Source organism: Argentina silus, assembly GCF_951799395.1.
Source record: "Argentina silus genome assembly, chromosome: 7".
Lineage (NCBI taxonomy): Eukaryota > Metazoa > Chordata > Actinopteri > Argentiniformes > Argentinidae > Argentina > Argentina silus.
In genome coordinates, this window is record NC_139661.1 from 17,320,632 (window position 1) to 17,338,131 (window position 17,500).

Genomic DNA, 17,500 nt, shown 5'->3' on the forward strand with positions numbered 1-17,500 from the left:
TGATACATTTTCCAACGTCCCATCTACTGCCACCAGATTGGACCCTGCCACAGTATAGATGCTCAAGAGCTTCCAATTAACCCATCCAATCATCATTACAATCACCCCCACTACTGGGTCCTCATCAGCACACAATCCACAGTTCTCTTTCTCCGAGTCCATGGCTATTGATGTACGCCTGAGGTACCAACCAACCAACCAACCGATATTAGAATACCTTGTGAATGGCCTCATCATGATTATACCCTGTTTATTCCAGTGTAGCTGAGCTGTTTCCTGTTACTGAGAGACAACAACAGGGACTTTGTGTTGTTGTGTAGAACAGATACAGTGCCCTCCATAAGTATCGGAAAGAGGAAGAATTTCATGTTGGTTTAGCTCTATTCTCCAACTGTTTGGATTTGAAAGTGAGGAAAATTAGGTTAAAGTAGAGATTCTCAGGTTTAATTCAATGTTTTCTTTTTTCAGATTGCAACGTTTAGAAATGACAACCCTTTGTTATACTGTACATGTGCTTAGAGACTGTGTTTTAACTTGGCTCTGTTGATACATCTTTGCATGCAGATTACACAGTGGAAGCTGGTGGAAATGGGAGGACCGGCTCATTGTAAACATGTGTGTTTGATACCATTCCTCATTCTGTTCCATGCATTACAAAGAGCCTGTTCTACGATTTCTACCTCCACCACCCTTCCCTGAAATTACAGTACAGTGTTATGTTTTTTGTGCAGTGAAATGCTATGTAGCAATGTCTACGATTTTAATTGTTTTTTGGAACAACAAAATACATGAAAAAAAAAAAACAGGTATAAAAAGTATTGATTGTATTGTTACTTCATACCTCCTTTGTGCAAGAAAAACAGAGGTTTCTGGGAACTGTAGCCTACAAATAAAACCCTTTTCGAGGGTAAAGTGGCGTTTTACGATAATCTTAGTGGCACTGAACTATAAACAGAGTTTTAATAGAGGTCTTTTTCCGCAGCTCTCATAAATTAGAAGCCAGTGATAGCATACCAGTCACGTCCTCCTGAACATCACTATCGTACATGTTCATTATAGGGCAGAGCAGGCTAGGATCTGGATTTAGGCATTTTCCATGGTAAAGGATATTCCTTCCCCGGTAATTGCTCTTCTACCTCTCTGCCTTATTTGAATCGTGCATTTCATATATCATCCCGGACCCCGGGGACTGTGGGGTTCAGCCCGGGTTACGCAGGGCTCTCGGCACTGGCTATGTTCACAGTAATTAGGACGGGTGCCAAAGTTTGGATTTAATACGGCATTTGGTGCTAGAGAGCTTGTTAGAAAGTCTTTAGTCTGTACCCTAAGGAGCATGTCAAGCATCCCTGTGTCAGAGGGTTCATCACTCATTAGCTTATGCTAGTGTCACAGCTAGGGGTGTCCAGAGGATGCGGAGTTAGAGAGCTACACTACAATATGCTACACGCTACGCTACAATATGCTAAATGCTACGCTTCGACATCCCACTCCCTATAGCCTGACTGCGCATGTTGTTGAGGGATCTTAAGGATGTTATCAGTGAGATAGAGACAGTTTCGCAAGCAGTTTCCAGGATTCAACTGAGCCTACAATTTCCTACAGAAATGTAGCAAAAATAAAACATAAACAAATATTGAGAAACCAGCAATTATGCGACCGCGTTGAAAGGCATTTGCTGAGGGATGAAAGTGTGTGTGTGTGTGTGTGTGTGTGTGTGTGTGTGTGCGCGTGCGTGCGTGCGTTGCTGCAAAATGTCACATCCATGTAAACATGTTTCCAAACACTTGAGTTGTTTCTGAACATCTGCTACTGGGTTTACAAACCCTCCCTCTCCACATTAATCCGCAGTAGCCCTTTAAAGTTTAGTATTCAGATTGCACTTGATGATTTCAGCCTTCACAGCTTATAATTCTCTCAACAGTCAATCATGTTTGGCAATCATGCATATCTAACCTGAGACAAATAATATCATTGCAAGCAGCGCTAGCTAGACTATTCAAATCTTTATCAAGATGCTGGAATCGTTAAACATACTCCCAAAACATCAGTGCAGAATGCCTAATTGTGCCAACAAAATGAACTAATGAGCGTTGCCAAGCCCGTGTTTGGAGAATCATTCAGTATTCAGTTTGTAATACCACCTTGTTAGAATAACGCTGACTGAACACAGAACTAATAGGTTACTCCTTGCACAACCAACCCCCATTAAGGGTCCATGGAGAAAACAAAAGAAGCAACACTCAACTAATTGTAAATGCAAACTGATTCTAAAGAAAGTACGTATAGCATAGCCCTGTAAAACACACACACACACACACACACACAGACACAGACAGACACACACACAGTAAAACAGTACACACACACACTTACTATGTCTTTGAGAGTGTAACAGTAATTGTTATGAGGGCAAGGTGAAAGAGTCCAATGTACCATAACATGCTGAGCACGGCTGGTGCGCCAGTCCTTTTTCCCCAGCCGTAGAAATAGGTTTCTAGATTTAATTGGATGGTGGGCATACAGTGCTGAGAGGTGGGAGGCTTAGTGGGGAGTGTTAGAAGGTCTAACTAAGGGGTGTCAGACTTAATTCCTAGAGGACCTCCTGGCTCGTTCTCACCCCGGCCTCTGCTCCTAATAAATTAATTAGCTCAGCAATGGGTCAAAAGGACGGAATAATTTGTGTAAAATAAAATAAAATTATAGTCAGTGGTATCTCTGCACTGTATGCGTCATTCAGCATTCATCTGGGTTCTGATGAGAGCCTAATGGGCCGTGGGGGGAAGACTTATGATGAGTTAGAAAGAACTAACCCATTTTCCTTCACTTTGGCCAAGAGTGGGGCTATTGACGAGTAGTGTTATTGACTAATAGCAGCCACAGTAGCTTTACCCTGAAGACAGAACACGATGAATTTGTGGGGTTTGATTTGGGCCCTGCAGCCTCTCCTCACTTCCGGGCAATAGCTTTGTTACCTCTGTGACCGTGCGGTATAGAGTATCAACGGGATTTTTTTCCCATCAATGGTGCCCTGGCCTTATCTCTCTGACGAAAAAACCCTCTAAATTGTGGAGATTATTTTTCAATTTTCCAACCTTCCTCCTAGAGAGAGTGTATTCTGTCGTCCTCATCAACGTGCCGAGATATCGCCATTCCCTGAGCTTCAGTTCAGTTTACCGCTCTAGAAGTGATTAAGAATACTTTTTTTCTGCTGCGGTTGAAATCGAAGGGAAAAGTATTTTAGAGAACAACTGCGTAATTACTTATCTGTTCGCCTGTGGCCTTCTCTCACCACCACAATCAATTATTCTGTCCTGTGAAATGATAAATAATGAGTAAAGCTCAGGGGTAAATAGATTTAGGAGAGCAAATCAGATATTTCACCTCTAAGAGAGTATAGGAAACTGCTCCAGCAAAATGGACGGACTATATTAATGAGTCCCAGCTGTGTCTTAACATTTTTCCTGTCGTTTAGACCACATTGGGTACTTCCTATTACCTTAATGTACCTTGTTGTTCTAGGTCAGTGGTTTCATGGATGTGCTAGCCTTATAGATATAGAACATATGGAACCTGCCCGACTTGCAAGCTAAACGTCGCTGGTACGAATTTGTGCTAATTCTTGCTAATTGTTGTTGCTTATGCTAATATATGCTATGGCCTTCCCAACAACTTAACCTAACCTTAACCAGTCGAAGTTAATGCCTAATCGTGCCTAACCGCCACGCAATTCGTAATTCATGTGGTCAAGCATACGTAAACGTAGGTTGTATTCTGAGTTATGAACAATCGGAACATGCGTCCGTGTGGGAATGAGGTCAGCCCCTTCCTCTTTGTATTTCGTCTGGTGCTCTCCTTTTCTTCAATATATCAAACCAGCATTTTCAAACAAGTATGTCATTGCTGACTTCAAGCTAAAGGGATTATGCAAAAGAGTGTGTCTTTCTTGTACCTCCAAGATATAAAACAAAGCATGATGCATCGGGCAGCAGAATGATGCGTGGCTTCTCTCTCCCCCTCTCTCTCTTTCTCTCATCTCTATCTCTCTATCTCTCTCTCTCTCCCTCCTCCCCCCCCCCTCTTTCTCTATGTATCTCTTGCCTTTTGACAACCTAGGCTGGATCATCCTCCGGCAGTCTCTGTCGAAACTCGATGAAAGGAAGTGATTGAATTTTTAAGTGACTGTATAGCCTATAGCAGTGGCTTAGGCCCTGCGGTCACCTAATCTCACCCGTTTTACTATAGTCTCCCCGTCCTCTGCATTGACCATTGTAGCTGTGTGTCTTATAATAAGATGTGCATTGATTAGTGATGTCCTCATGGTAATAACCCTGTAAATTAAATGTGAGCGATAGCTCCCTTGCTGAGTGTTTGGCTGTTTAATTAGTAAACCCAATAGGAAATCAAACCGAAGGTAAAATCAATAGATGGAAAATATAGAGGCAAATATACAGTTATTGTAACCAAGAGAGAGCCCTCTAGGTGAACAAATGGTTATGAAGCGATATCCATAATATTTATTTTAACTACAAACCTTAAGGGGTGATGATAGTCATCAAGTGTGTTGAAATGATACTCACCATATCTTCATTCAGTAAAAATACTGTGAAAGAAAAAAAAAACTATCAAAGCCAGACGTTCATACCTGAGATGATGGAAGCCAGGCGGAATGCATCTGGGTGGCGAACAGGTGTAACAGGTTCATATGGCGACGTTTCGTAAAACTCTCCACCTGTGAAAACAATAACAATGACAAATGGTTGAGAACATGAGAGACGATGGAGAGTTCACCTCACATCCACACATGTTCACACATGTTCACACAAGTGTTTGAGGCAATACTGGAAAATCTGGGCGATACGCCCACATATAGCCATAACTGAAAAGATCTGTTTCTTTTGTTCAGCGTTTTGACCCTGATGTGTCTGTGATATGATGATAGACGCATTGCTGAACAATAACACCTGGCGGTGCGTAGGAATTTATCTGTCATTTTGCCTTACTGTTACTGGTACCCTAGCTGAAACTAGACCGAAGTGGCATAACCAGAGCTGCACACAATGGGCTGGGAATCCACCTTTCCTCACTCTAATTAACTCCCATGTTAGCGGTTATTCGAGCCGGCTTCTGAGCGAGCGCATTCATTGGTTCTCACATACTTTGTATTTGCATTTGGCCGAGGCATCTCATTCCTTGCTCTTTTCATCGGGGCGGTTCTTAAAACAAACATACCTAATGGTTCCTTCAATTAAAAAAGATACATGATAAACGATACAGAGGGGTACACCTTTCATTACCAACTCACCGACAACTCACCGACAACATCAAAGGGCCTCCCTAGACTCTGAAGTCAGGTACGGAGTACTATGGACCTCGAGACACAGTTTAACTAGGCTACCTGACTCTAGTGATCCATAACAGAAACCAGTGGTTTGAATTCTGAATTCTGAAGGTTGAATTCTTCAGAAGTAGTGAACTTCAGTTGAAGGTTTGAAGGTTTACTAATTGGTCTGCCTGACCAATAACACCCCTCCACCCCTGACAATTTCTATAGTGTGAACAGTTGGCTAATTCTGGGATATGCAAAATAGATCATTCACCTCGGTCAGATAATTTCCTTTCGGAAAAGAACATTTGGTCCTGGTGCACTGCAATTTGGGGTGATGCAACCAGCCTCCAACGCTGAATTTCTGGGGCAATGTTTGTACAAATTTTCAAATTAGCACTCAACTGACTGTGCTGCTCCCCTGTGCCTCCCTCTCTGAAGCCCCTAATCCTGCGTTTAAAATTCACAGCCATTCGGCGTGATTCAGACAAACCCTCCAGTGTGTAATAGCTTTGCATTTTGATCCTAACAGAAACACAGCAAGGCTGTTGTGGGATGGGCAGGGAGCCCCACCGCAGCAAATGAGAAAATCCTAAACCTGTGGGGAGATACGATGCTCAGTGGATAACCATCCAATCAATAGATATCACCATTTTGTTTATCGTGCTGCTTTTCCTCTGTGCTTTTGAAAATATGATGTTTCCTGATAAGGTATTCTTCCAGCTGTTTAGACCAACACATGAGGGAGACAGGTTGTGTTCAATATCCCCACCAGTGCACCACTTAGAATGAAGGAGCAGAATATCGGCCATGGGCTCCAAGAGTTAGAGGAGATATCGGAGTCTTCAAGGATGTGCTTTACTTAATATGTGCTAGCCATGTTGTAGTTCTTAATATGTGCTAGCCATGTTGTAGTTCTGTATATAGTGCATGTCTCAGAATCAGGTTCAACATTAATTGTAATAAAACAAACAAACTAAAAAAAAACATATCTCTTGAAGATTATGTGAGTTCACCGAAAGTTTGTTGAAGACGAAATAGAAGAAACGACTGTTGAAGATACTGTAATCTCTTGTGCCCTGTGGGCAGAGAACTAGACGTCACGAAATTGTGACGTATATGAGTTCTTCACATCAGAGATTAGCTCTAATTATGCAGCATGGCTTAGAAAACATGAAGTCCAACCTCATAACGGTGTACAATAAACTGAACTGTTCCCTTGCCGTCCTTCTGAAGGAAGCGCCAAGGAGAAGCCTGATTGAGGCACCTTAGGGTAAGCAAAGATTGTAAAAGGGAGAAGAAACCAAATAATCAGCATCAAATGTTTTTATTACCATATTTACTCAGCCAACAATTCAACTAGGTGTGATAAAAGTCTATGTACTGTACCTCTGTAACTGGTTAAATAAAAAAAATAAAAAATTAATAAAAAAAAATCTCGCTTGTATCTACTCCTCCATATGAATAGTATTCAACATGACAAGTTACTATATACAATGGAATGGGATGCATGGATCGCAAACTCAAAGGAAATATTAAGTCCCCCATGTTTCTGATTGAATTACTGTACTGTATGAACTTGAATAACTGTACTATCTCTAGACAAGAACTAGGCCTATATAAAAATGTAAGAAGTGGGACATTAAATTAAGACAAATTGAGACAAGTTAACCACGTGGACACACACAGTGCACAAACAGAATTGCTGCAGGAAGACTACTGCCCTTTGAGCATGTTCCCTGGACTTTGTGCGGTCCATAGCACATGGAGAGGAGAGGCCTCAGAGACAGCCTCTCCATGCGATGGTTGGTTTGAACTGCACAGAATCACTGATGTACAAATCGGCTGCAGCAAGAAAAAAAAAAAAAGATTGTTGATTAATAGTTAGGGAATCTGCGCAGTGCCTTGTGAGGCTGATCATCTCAAACACGGAGAACAGCTTTGAAAATCCCTTGGCTAAATGCCACGCGGTTTTGGGCACTTTACCGGTGTCTGTTTGCGTGTCCTTCTCCATTGTTGCATGTCTTATATAGAATCCATCGGTGCGCTGGGAAACTGCCGTTAAAAACATTATTCCGCTCAATTCCACTACTATGCAATATTAACAAAGCAATCACTGATGTTGAATGGATGCTGGCATGCTGATACAATTCTGTTACTATAGTAATTACACAGTTACTATACTGGTATTAGGGCAACTGAATCTAAAGAGTGACTATGAACACCGTTGTTCTCTTTCAGCGAAATACCTTTGTATTTTTATGATCATTATGAATCAGATGACATTGACATGAGAAACAGCAGCAGCAGCAGCCTGGGGTTGTTCAGCTTTGGACAAAGAGAATGTCCATGTCTATGGAGCTGTTGTTCTGGTTTCTCTTCACTTCTTTGGTCAGCATTGACAATCATCACACCATGCAGCAGCTACTGTAAACTGTCCATTTTTCCAAGAGCAGCTATTGACAGGAGCAGAGGTGTGGTGAATAGAGGAGAGAATGGAGGGATGGAGGGAGGGAGGGAGGGAGGGAGGGAGGAAAAAGGAAGAGGAGGGGGGCTATTTCTGACTATTTCTCCCTGTCCACATCTTTGTTCATGTCAGTCTCTCCACATCTCTGCAGTGGGAAGGCAGAAGCAGCCAGACAGAGAACTCTTCCCCCAGCATGCTTAAGTATAACAATTACCTCTTTGCCTGCGTTCGGAGGTGAGCATGGTCAGGTAGCTACTGGGAGAGCACTCAAAGGAACTGGGTCACGTCTGTTTACCTGTCATTGAGCAGTATTGAAACGAAAGAGAACATTCTAGATGTTCTTCTTTTTGTTGTATGTTTTTTAATGTTCTCGAAGTGTTGGTGGCTGTGATCTCAGGGACAACTTCTACTGGTACTGTACTGAATGAACTGAGGAACATTAATTTGGGGTAGCTACACTAGTGGCTACATCAACTGGATCTACTGCTTATCAACCAGGAATCTTTTAGTCTCATCCAAATTAAAATGCTATCCAAGTCCAACTGCTATCTACTTACTTAATTACTGCAAATAGTTAATTCATGAAGTTGTTAAACATTTAAAAAGACTGTTCTGTATGAATTTTTCAAAGCTTATTGGCATTATTGTTCCACTCCATACAGAATGAAAGCCGCCACTAAACGTAAAGCATTACCCTACTCTCCATGGGGTTCACGGACTCAAGTTCCCAGCAGGAATTCTTTATTGCTCTCCGTTCCACAGGAGTGCCGCTATTGTGCTATCTGACAGTCACCCAAACAACCAATTATACATTCATCAAGTGATAACAATTCTTCCCAGCTGTTTAGTGTACAATGGTTTTGCCGGAGGGCAACAACTTATCGTGGTAATTAAGAGCGAGTTTGACTTCATGTGCTCTGACAGACCATGCATGGCAGTTGAGTGCGGGTGGCGGGTGCTCGTGGCCAGAGAGGCACAGACAAACAGGCCTCCCGTGAGGAGGGAGACGGTTCCTAAGTGGATTCAGGGACAAGTGCCTAGCCTTAAGCTGTAGACTATCTCCCATCCATCAGATAATCATTATCAATAGAGCTAAATTCCTGAGGTGATGGGAACTGTCCTATAGATTTCTGCTCCATTCTTGGCAAACAGCTCATGGCTCGAAGCAAAGTCAATTTTAATAGCTGTCATTCACATTATTTGTTTAAAGGTGCCCTAGTCTAATTGCATACATTTTGAATATTGATTCTATATTTCTTAGTAGTTGAGGACAGCAGTCTGTGGTGAAGGAAACTGCACCGGCTATGATAGTGTACTTATGCATGATTCATGATTTCAATTCCGCTTATGTAATGGAGGTGATTTGTAATCACTTTCTTGTGATGGGTAGCTCTGCCTGAGACAACTCAAGTGTAGCCCTCTCAGACCTTGAAAATATATTTTTTGTCTCATGGTAGATGCTTAGGTCTTCCACACGGGAGACCCAGGTTCGAACCCCATCTGCCACCCGTACTGTAGACCTTTAAGGTGGGAAAAATCCTAAGCATTATGGGTTGTCACCTCCTGGCCGGGGGAAAGAACTAACAATTCCACAACAATTAGGAACCCACAATTTTTTTTGGGAGAATGTGCTCCATGCTTCTGTCAGTTTCAGTAAAGGAAATCATTAGTGAGATTCACAAGGACATCCAGTGCAGCACCATCCCTGTCATCATATTTCACTGATCCTTTTCATATGTGTGTGGGGGGGCCTGAAAACCTCTATTGATCAGCTCCAGTGGTATTGACAGATCTTTTCCTCAGATGATAAAGCATCCACCCATCCAGCGTGGAGAGAGGAGAGGAAGGTGTTTGGGGGGGTCGGGGGGGTGGGGGGGGGGGGAATAGAGGACATATTCAGCATGCAGAGGCCAACACCCAGCGTCTCGCTCGCAGGAGAAATACGCTCCTTATGACAGTGGATGGTAAAGGTAATGGCCGGTGACTGCTACCATTGCTCATAGTAATGATGGTTTCACTGAGGAATACTGTGTACCTTTGTAACCCAGTGTGTTTTCTCCCCAGACTCTGTCTTTGTCCGAGACTGTAGACCATATAACACGCACAAGCAGGCATACTGTAGGGTCCCAGCTTCCCAATTGCATTATCAGCCAAGCGATATTAGCAGGGAATTCTGACAGATCCCGTGCCTGACCTTTATCGCGCTGGCATTCCTGAAAAAGGACAGGGAATAAATCATTTCGCAAAATGTGTTTTTTTTTTGGTGATATTGTGTTGGATCTTGCAACAGTCTGAAGAGACTGAAGAGAGTCTCACGTATGCTGCCTCTCCACAGCTGAAGTTATTTTTCCACTAAATAAACCACAATGAAAAAACGTCCACACTAAAGCCTTGAGTTCTCTTTGTAATCTTCCCAAGTCAGGCTCAAGACTGTAAAATGGAAGGAACGGAACTTATCGTTCAGTGACCAGTTAGAACAGCCACCGGCAGCCGCAACGCTGAGTAGATCCTGCTGCTATCCCTGTGAGGCCTCAGGCACAATAGACAGAAAATTGCAGCCACCTTTAAAAATATAATACAGTGTTTTTCCTACACTGTAATTACTCCTTTTATAGATTCTGACTCCTAACCCCTGTTGTCTGAGAGTGAGACAGGCCCATTCAAAGGCCACCCATTATCCCTGCATTGACACATTGAATTCAGTTGCCATTTCTACTTGAAGACCTCAATTAACAGGTCACATGGCCAATATTACAGACAGACTGAGAAAGACATGAGCATGACTCGCCAGTCCCCCACCGATTGCTTTGTTCTACTACGGAAAGACACAGTGGCCACATTCACACACACACACACCACGGTAGAATAATGTCTCAACAGACAATCTCTAATGACCTTGAGGCCACAGCAGAGTAGCCCTCGCTGCAAAGTGCCCATGTACCACACAAAGTGACTAAATCAGTTAGCACTCTAGCCAACAACAACACAGACTGATCTACAGAGCATGGTATACTTTCCTGTTCTCTCTCCCTCTCTCTCTCTCACTCACTCTCTCTCTCCCTCTCTCTCTCAGTACGGGTTCGGTCTTGTCTCTCTTTCTGCTTGAGAAAAAAACCCCTTTCAAAAGCTGGGGGGCTCTTTACATCCATATCAAAAACTTTCCTGTTTTTTGACCAACAACGATTTTTTAAGTGGCTGTGCAGCGTTTGAGTGTCTGTGGGGAATGCTCCCTGTGTTTGTTTCCACAGAACGATGTTATACACGGATTGTTTCCAGTTAACAAAAGCCTGGTTGACTGCACAATGGATTGTGATTAGATTAAAGCTCCACTGTAAGAGCTTTGGCCTGCATTAAAGCCCGTTTTATCTCCCTGGACAGTGCCAAAATGGGACACTTGCATTCTTCGGACAAGTGTGCTCAGTGAAGGGCACAGAGGAGGTCTGTATTTTTCCGAGACAGCTAGCTACACAAGTGTCACTCAAAGACAATGAAATGAGAAGGCCATGTTGTGTTCAGACAGGGTCTTCTTCAGTGTCGTCTCACATTTGACTTGAGCTTTCTGTCATAAACCCTATGTTGCCATCAGCCTGAAGAACTGTAGCTGGTGCCATGAGCAGTCAGCAGGCTAAATCACTTCACGGATCATGACACAAACCTAGTATGCCCTGTTAGCCAGCCCCTGACTTAACCACGCTCCGACTGGTACGCTGTGTGTCAAAAGGCATTTGACTACATTAGATTAGATCTTACATGACGTGCCATTTGACACCGATGTCATTGGACATTCTTCACTCCATGCCTGTTGTGTGATAATGTAAAGTGGGCTTCTGAAGGGGCTTATGTACACATGAAGTATTACCTTATGTACGGTTTAAGTGCTCTGCTCCAGGCCATTGAGTGGCGGTGGGTTTATAACCTAATAATATGATGATATGGAACACTTTAGGTGAAAACCAATAGCGCACCCGTAACAGGGCTCACTGCTGTGATTCCATTATTGCTCCATTATTTTACAGAGATGGAGAACTGTGCTTATTTTTCCTCAGAGGTTTTAGGGTCCTGTAGCAGTTGCAACATACTGTACAGAGGAGGTATATGTCCTGATACGCTGCATTTTGTACCATGCGAAGTGACTATCCATCCCTCAAACTAATTGTTAATTTAAAAGGGGTGAAAACCGTTATACATTATATATACTGTATTTCATTACAGGCCTTTCTATGCACATCACTGCAGCTCCCACTGGCCATGTTATACAAGGCACAGAACAAGAACAAAACCTTCACTCAAGAAGAACCTTCACTCAGACAGAAATCACTGCTTGGCTTGGAGTCTCTGGACAGACATATAGTATAGATCAGAGCGTCTCACCCCAGAGATATCATACCGCAGATGACTGAGCACTTTTAATCTCACCATCCGTAGAACATACACTGTATATGTGGATAGCTCTCTCGCCATAGAAACAATACTGTTCAGATGAATGAGTCACTTACCTTCAGTCAGGCCCATGTGGATAGTCCAGTAGCTCTGCAGACAGGGCAGTTCTTTCTTCATGCCTCTCTTGCAGCGGCAGTCGTAGAGGGGGCTGACCTGCAGCACCTCCAGAGCGGCCTGGCATTCCCGGTTGGCCAGCATGGTGTCCGTGTCTTTGCCCACCAGACACTGGCGCATCCTCCGGTAGTGGAAGCTGCACTGGGAGTTCTGATTGCACATGTCACTGGCTCGAGCGCAATCCACCCAGCCATGGGCTCCCGTCATGGCTCCAGAGCTGGGCCCGGGCCCAGGCCCGGAATCAGCACTAGCCAGGGCAGAGGGACCGCCCCAGGAGCACACAACCTCATCTGGGGGGAGAGGGAGGGAAGAGGAGGCTGTCTCACTCAGTGGATGGTTACTCATACACCCAGGGGTTCTTCTTCATGGAACCAAAAAGGGTTCTCAAATGGTTATCCTACAAGGGCAAGCCGAAGAACCCTTTTTGGTTCAAGGAGGAACCTTTCTTTCTAATAGTGTAGGCCTACATGCATATTTAGTGGCTTTCGATCGCATATCACTGGAACGGTGTTAACATTTCATACAGTGAGGAAAGGGATCTGTTTGATCTCAGAGCATTGTGGTAATGCATATGATGAAACATGCGGAGCAAAATGACAATTCTAATGAAAATGTAATGTGATAACCTATTTTAGCCAATGACCAAATGTAATCACATTGGTCAACTGCTGAACCCTCAATAATGTACAAATGTACTCTGGAGTGTGCACCATATCAAAGACCCCTTATAATTGTTCTTAACCCGTGTTTCAATCTTGTAATTTGAGAGGTGCAAGATTGTCTTTGATAAGCAGAGGCAGGAAAAGATTCAAATACATTATTAATTAAGCACATTGTGATAAATGTTAATTTACAGTGTTGTTTTATTTGGACGTCTTTGTGATACATTCTTCAGTGTGTTACGACATATAGATATTCTCCATGCACTTAGAAAGAAATTCTGTGATGTTGTTGGGTCAGATTGATCACAAAATACAAGGAAAGATAGAGGCATCGTAGTCTTAAAACACCTACTGGTTAGGAAGGTGACACGAGAGAGACACCTTCAGGTGGTGCTAAACCTACTGATTGGATAGGAGGGAAATATTGCCTCAACTGATCTACAGACATCCAATAAAAGAAAACGGGTTTTTGCAGTAGAACTAAATTATTCATTTGGAATTACAACCCTTCCCAGAAACCTTTCAATTGTATGTCTTATACTACTGAAAAGGAAATGATGATGATGATGGTGATGATGATGATGATGATGATGATGATGATGATGATGATGATGATGGTGGTGGTGGTGGTGGTGGTGGTGTGTATGCATTAATTTCATGTTATGCTATTCCGCTCTCTCTCAACCTCAGGCAAATTGTTAAATGAAATGAGTCAGGAAATAACTGCTTACTTACAAGTTCAGCAAAATGTAGCACCAAGTAATAAGCTTTAATAGCACACTGTATGGATGCTTAGGGAAATAATGTCAATAGCATTGATTTCATGTTACAATACCTGAAATGAAGTTTGATTTTTATAATGATATCGATGATGAAACAATACAGCATTTAGGAGTGCACATTGTTGGAAGGATCCATGATTTGTATCTGTACTGAAAACATATAAATAATGCGTCAATATTTGCGAAGTGTGCGCAGTGTGATGCACTTCTTAGCCTTATTAAATTAACATGTATGTGTTATTTAGCCAACTTTTAAAACCTCGTTGTTGGTTCACAGAATGAATGTTAAAATGATTTCTCACCGAATAGAGAAAAAATGATGTAAAAATAAATCCTCATCATGATGGCTGGATGCAGGATAAAGCAGAAAAGAATAGGAATCCAATTAGATTTTATTTCCCTTGTAAACGTATTGTAATTCCCTTTCCAGATCGTTGACCCCGACTACTGTGAGAATTTGAATATCCTCGTAAAACTCCAATTATTACCAAACGCAGCTTCACTATTTCCTCCTCTCAATAATCCACCAATTAGAAAAGACAAAAAAAAAAGATTTCAAAATCCAAGAAAAGGAATTCAATCCCTGTGAACAGTTATTTCAGGGGTCGTATAAACTGTATGCATATCGGATGAACTGTGGCATCTCTCCGCATCAGTTAGGCTCTGATGATGGTCCGGTCTGGTGCTCTCTGTCTCTCTTAATACGACCTATGCAAAAAAAATGTTAATATTTTGTAGTGATATTGATTCCCAAATAACTTTCCGCAGGATTTAACATTTGCTGAAACAGAAGAACTACCCTGCAACCACGCACGAACACCGGAGGGACACTGCCGACAGACTTCACTCTCCAAAAGCCGCGCGCGCTCTGACTTTGGTGCGAATGCCTGCGCTTCTTTTTGAGTGTGCTGGCATCACACGAGTTAACGAGACGAGTTTTAGAAAACCAGCAGAGGGCGATGCTGACTCACCGTTTTACTGGCAAAACACGAACACCCCATCACCACCACGAAATAATTGGCTTCTTCTATCAAATTATGAGTCCAGTTTCCGATTGACGCAGCACGATTACAGTTTCTCCCCGGACATAATCTTCAGAAAAAAAAGTGACATTTCGGATAAAAATGTGTCTTTTTCATGCCAATAATATGTTTTAATCCGTGCACAACCTCCCATTTTCACTAAAAAACATAAAACATTTTCTCTATAAAACATAGAACGTAGCAAGGAAATGTGCTTGCTGCACACATCACATTACATTTAGACAAATGCTGGTTACATTAGTTATTAGATGGTTTTATGGGGATATTCACTGGGTATACACATTACACTGCTTATACTATTAACTACTATTATTAACTATTATAATGTGAATTGATAAGGTGTAGTAGTAAACTACACTAATCCACACTTATCCCAGTTCTCATGAAATGCAGTCTTTTGTATGTCATATCTGAAGACAAAAGCCTCATTCATCTCAGCAAAATCATCACACTTCATATGGCATTACAATCTCCCGGTCTCCTCAAACTTTAATACAGGGTGAAGGGACACAAAGCATTGTATTGTATCAATGCCAAGCAGGATGCCATGAAGTAAATGCTAGGCCTCAAAACCCCCCATTTTTCACAAGGAGCTGAAGTCTCTTCACATTACAGAAATGGCTTGGTTGTGCCTCACTGCTTAAGTAGGCACTGACCATCATAAATCTTTACAAACCCTGAAAACAAAGTCTCTATTTAGAGACAGGGACATTGACAAACTGCAGAGCTGCTCCCGAATAATGACGGTGAAGTGTCAGGCGGGCTCCTATCCCAGGGAGAAATAGGCATGTGTGGAATCTGAGAATCGGGCTCTTTCTGCCCTGCAGGCGCTAGGCAGAGGATGATCTCCCCCTAGAGTTTGACTTCACTTGCACATGAATAATCAGGCAAAATCACAGTTTCTGTGTGGGCCACATCATTAGCCCCAACGTTTGAGAATAGGCCAATTAGAGTCCAACATTGTGAATTATCTTTGTCTTCCCATGAATGATCCATTTCTATGACGATGTTAGCCACATAAATCCTGCTCACGCGGCTCTCTGCGCAGGCTATCAGCGTCCTTGGTGGGAGTTTGTTCGTGTTGACATGGCGCACTGCAGCATGGCTAGCTCCATGGGTTTTTAATTGCTCTGCTGTAGCGCCATAAAGCATCTGCAGTGTTTAGCATGTACAATTAGAGAGGCCTCAGAGACACACAGCCACACCATTGGCTGGCTCTCGCAGATAGCCTATCGGATGGCTGGGAACGAAGCTACACATAATGAATCTGGATATGAGGATGTGTAGTTTTTGGTATTTGGTATTTGGAAAAGTTTTCTTCCCCCTAACTAAGTGAGTAATGAGGTAGATGTAGAGGATTCTTTATAAATGTATGAGGTGTGAAATAATGATGAGCTCAAAGTAAAAATGTTATTTATGAAATTAGCATTTACAGACAAACAGCCTATTGCGTCTTTATTGGCAAGGTGAGCATAAATTATATTCAGTATCTTAGAACATAATCATTAATAATCATAATCAAGAATTCAACCATCCCTCATTGATGTTTTAGGATTATTCATCCTGGTTTTTGGACTTAAATGTGTGCTGTTAGATTAAATCGGTGAGTGTTCACAGAATTCAACAGTTTTACCTAAACATAAATGAGCATTCGATTAATTCCAGGTCGATACAGGATCAGGTTCCTTATCCCCCCTGTCTCACACAGATGTTCATGCCCTTTGGAAAGACCACTAATTAATTGGAATATGGGAGTAGGGCTGTACACTGAGAAGTTAAGCATGACTGATTAGATTAGAAATTATGGGGTAATTAATGTGTGACCTAGGGAGACCCTGGCTTCAATGGGGAATATGATTAAGTAGCAGACGTTTGCCATTTGTACTGCTCTGTGTCTCAATGAGACAGGAGCCCCCCCCCCGCCCCCCCCGGATTACTATCCCTTCAGTGACCAGCCAAGCAAGGGCTCACCTACTGCATAATGACATTGATGAAGAGATTTACTATTGCCTCCACTGTACAATTATAATTATAGTAATCGTTTTCAATTGTACTGGAATAACAATTGAAGCTTTTTCAATTTGTCTGACAGGAGGACGGATGACCTTAAGGGACAATTGAGACTGGAAAGATCTGTTCCTTTCACCAAACTGTAGGCCCATGTCATTGTTTATGTGTAGGTCAATTCTACTCCAGACAATGTTGAGGGGATAAACTGCAATCTAACTTCTCAATGTGACTTTGACCTCCGCTGGGCTCTCTGAGGAGGATATCGAACGCTCAAAGCCACTGGTTTTCCGGGCATTTTAGACAATGTCCATTTTCTATCACATTACTTTGACTGAAATTCAATTTCCTGTGATGCATTTTCATGTGTTGGAAGTGCATCGCACTGCTTTGGGAGTATAGTATTTCACATGATTTGATGTTATCAAACACTTTAAATCTAAATATCTGCTATAAAACAACAAGTCAAAGAGATTTTATGTCAGTGTCATGGTTGACGTTTTATAATTTTCAACAATGGAGATGGAGAAAAACAATGTTTTGTTTTTTTATGTTTTTTTATTTTCCACAGAAATGTCTGAACAAATATTTATTTGTTCAGCAACACTATGGCAGTCACCAATATCACTTCATTAACAGGACAGGGTACATTTAGTCAGGAT

General features: G+C 42.2%; 2 protein-coding genes across 3 annotated transcripts in view; both read right to left on the bottom strand.

Annotated features, from left to right (window-relative positions):
- LOC310806729 (GDNF family receptor alpha-2-like) overlaps nt 1-14,627 on the bottom strand; it is a 36,714-nt gene extending 22,087 nt beyond the window's left edge. For both annotated transcript variants that reach the window (XM_083672932.1, XM_083672931.1), the window contains exons 1-3: nt 14,091-14,627; nt 12,287-12,634; nt 4,643-4,729 (exon numbers count right to left, since the gene is read on the bottom strand). In XM_083672932.1, coding sequence (XP_083529058.1) covers nt 4,643-4,729; nt 12,287-12,634; nt 14,091-14,130 — 475 coding nt within the window. In that variant the 5' untranslated portion in view covers nt 14,131-14,627. The remainder of the gene's footprint in view (nt 1-4,642; nt 4,730-12,286; nt 12,635-14,090) is intronic.
- Nucleotides 14,628-17,456: 2,829 nt separating this feature from the next.
- The window catches only part of bco2l (beta-carotene 15, 15-dioxygenase 2, like), a gene marked incomplete at its 5' end in the record, with an annotated part of 5,772 nt that continues 5,728 nt past the window's right edge, over nt 17,457-17,500 (bottom strand). The window contains one exon of the mRNA XM_083673973.1: nt 17,457-17,500. This exon is cut by the window's right edge and continues 279 nt beyond it.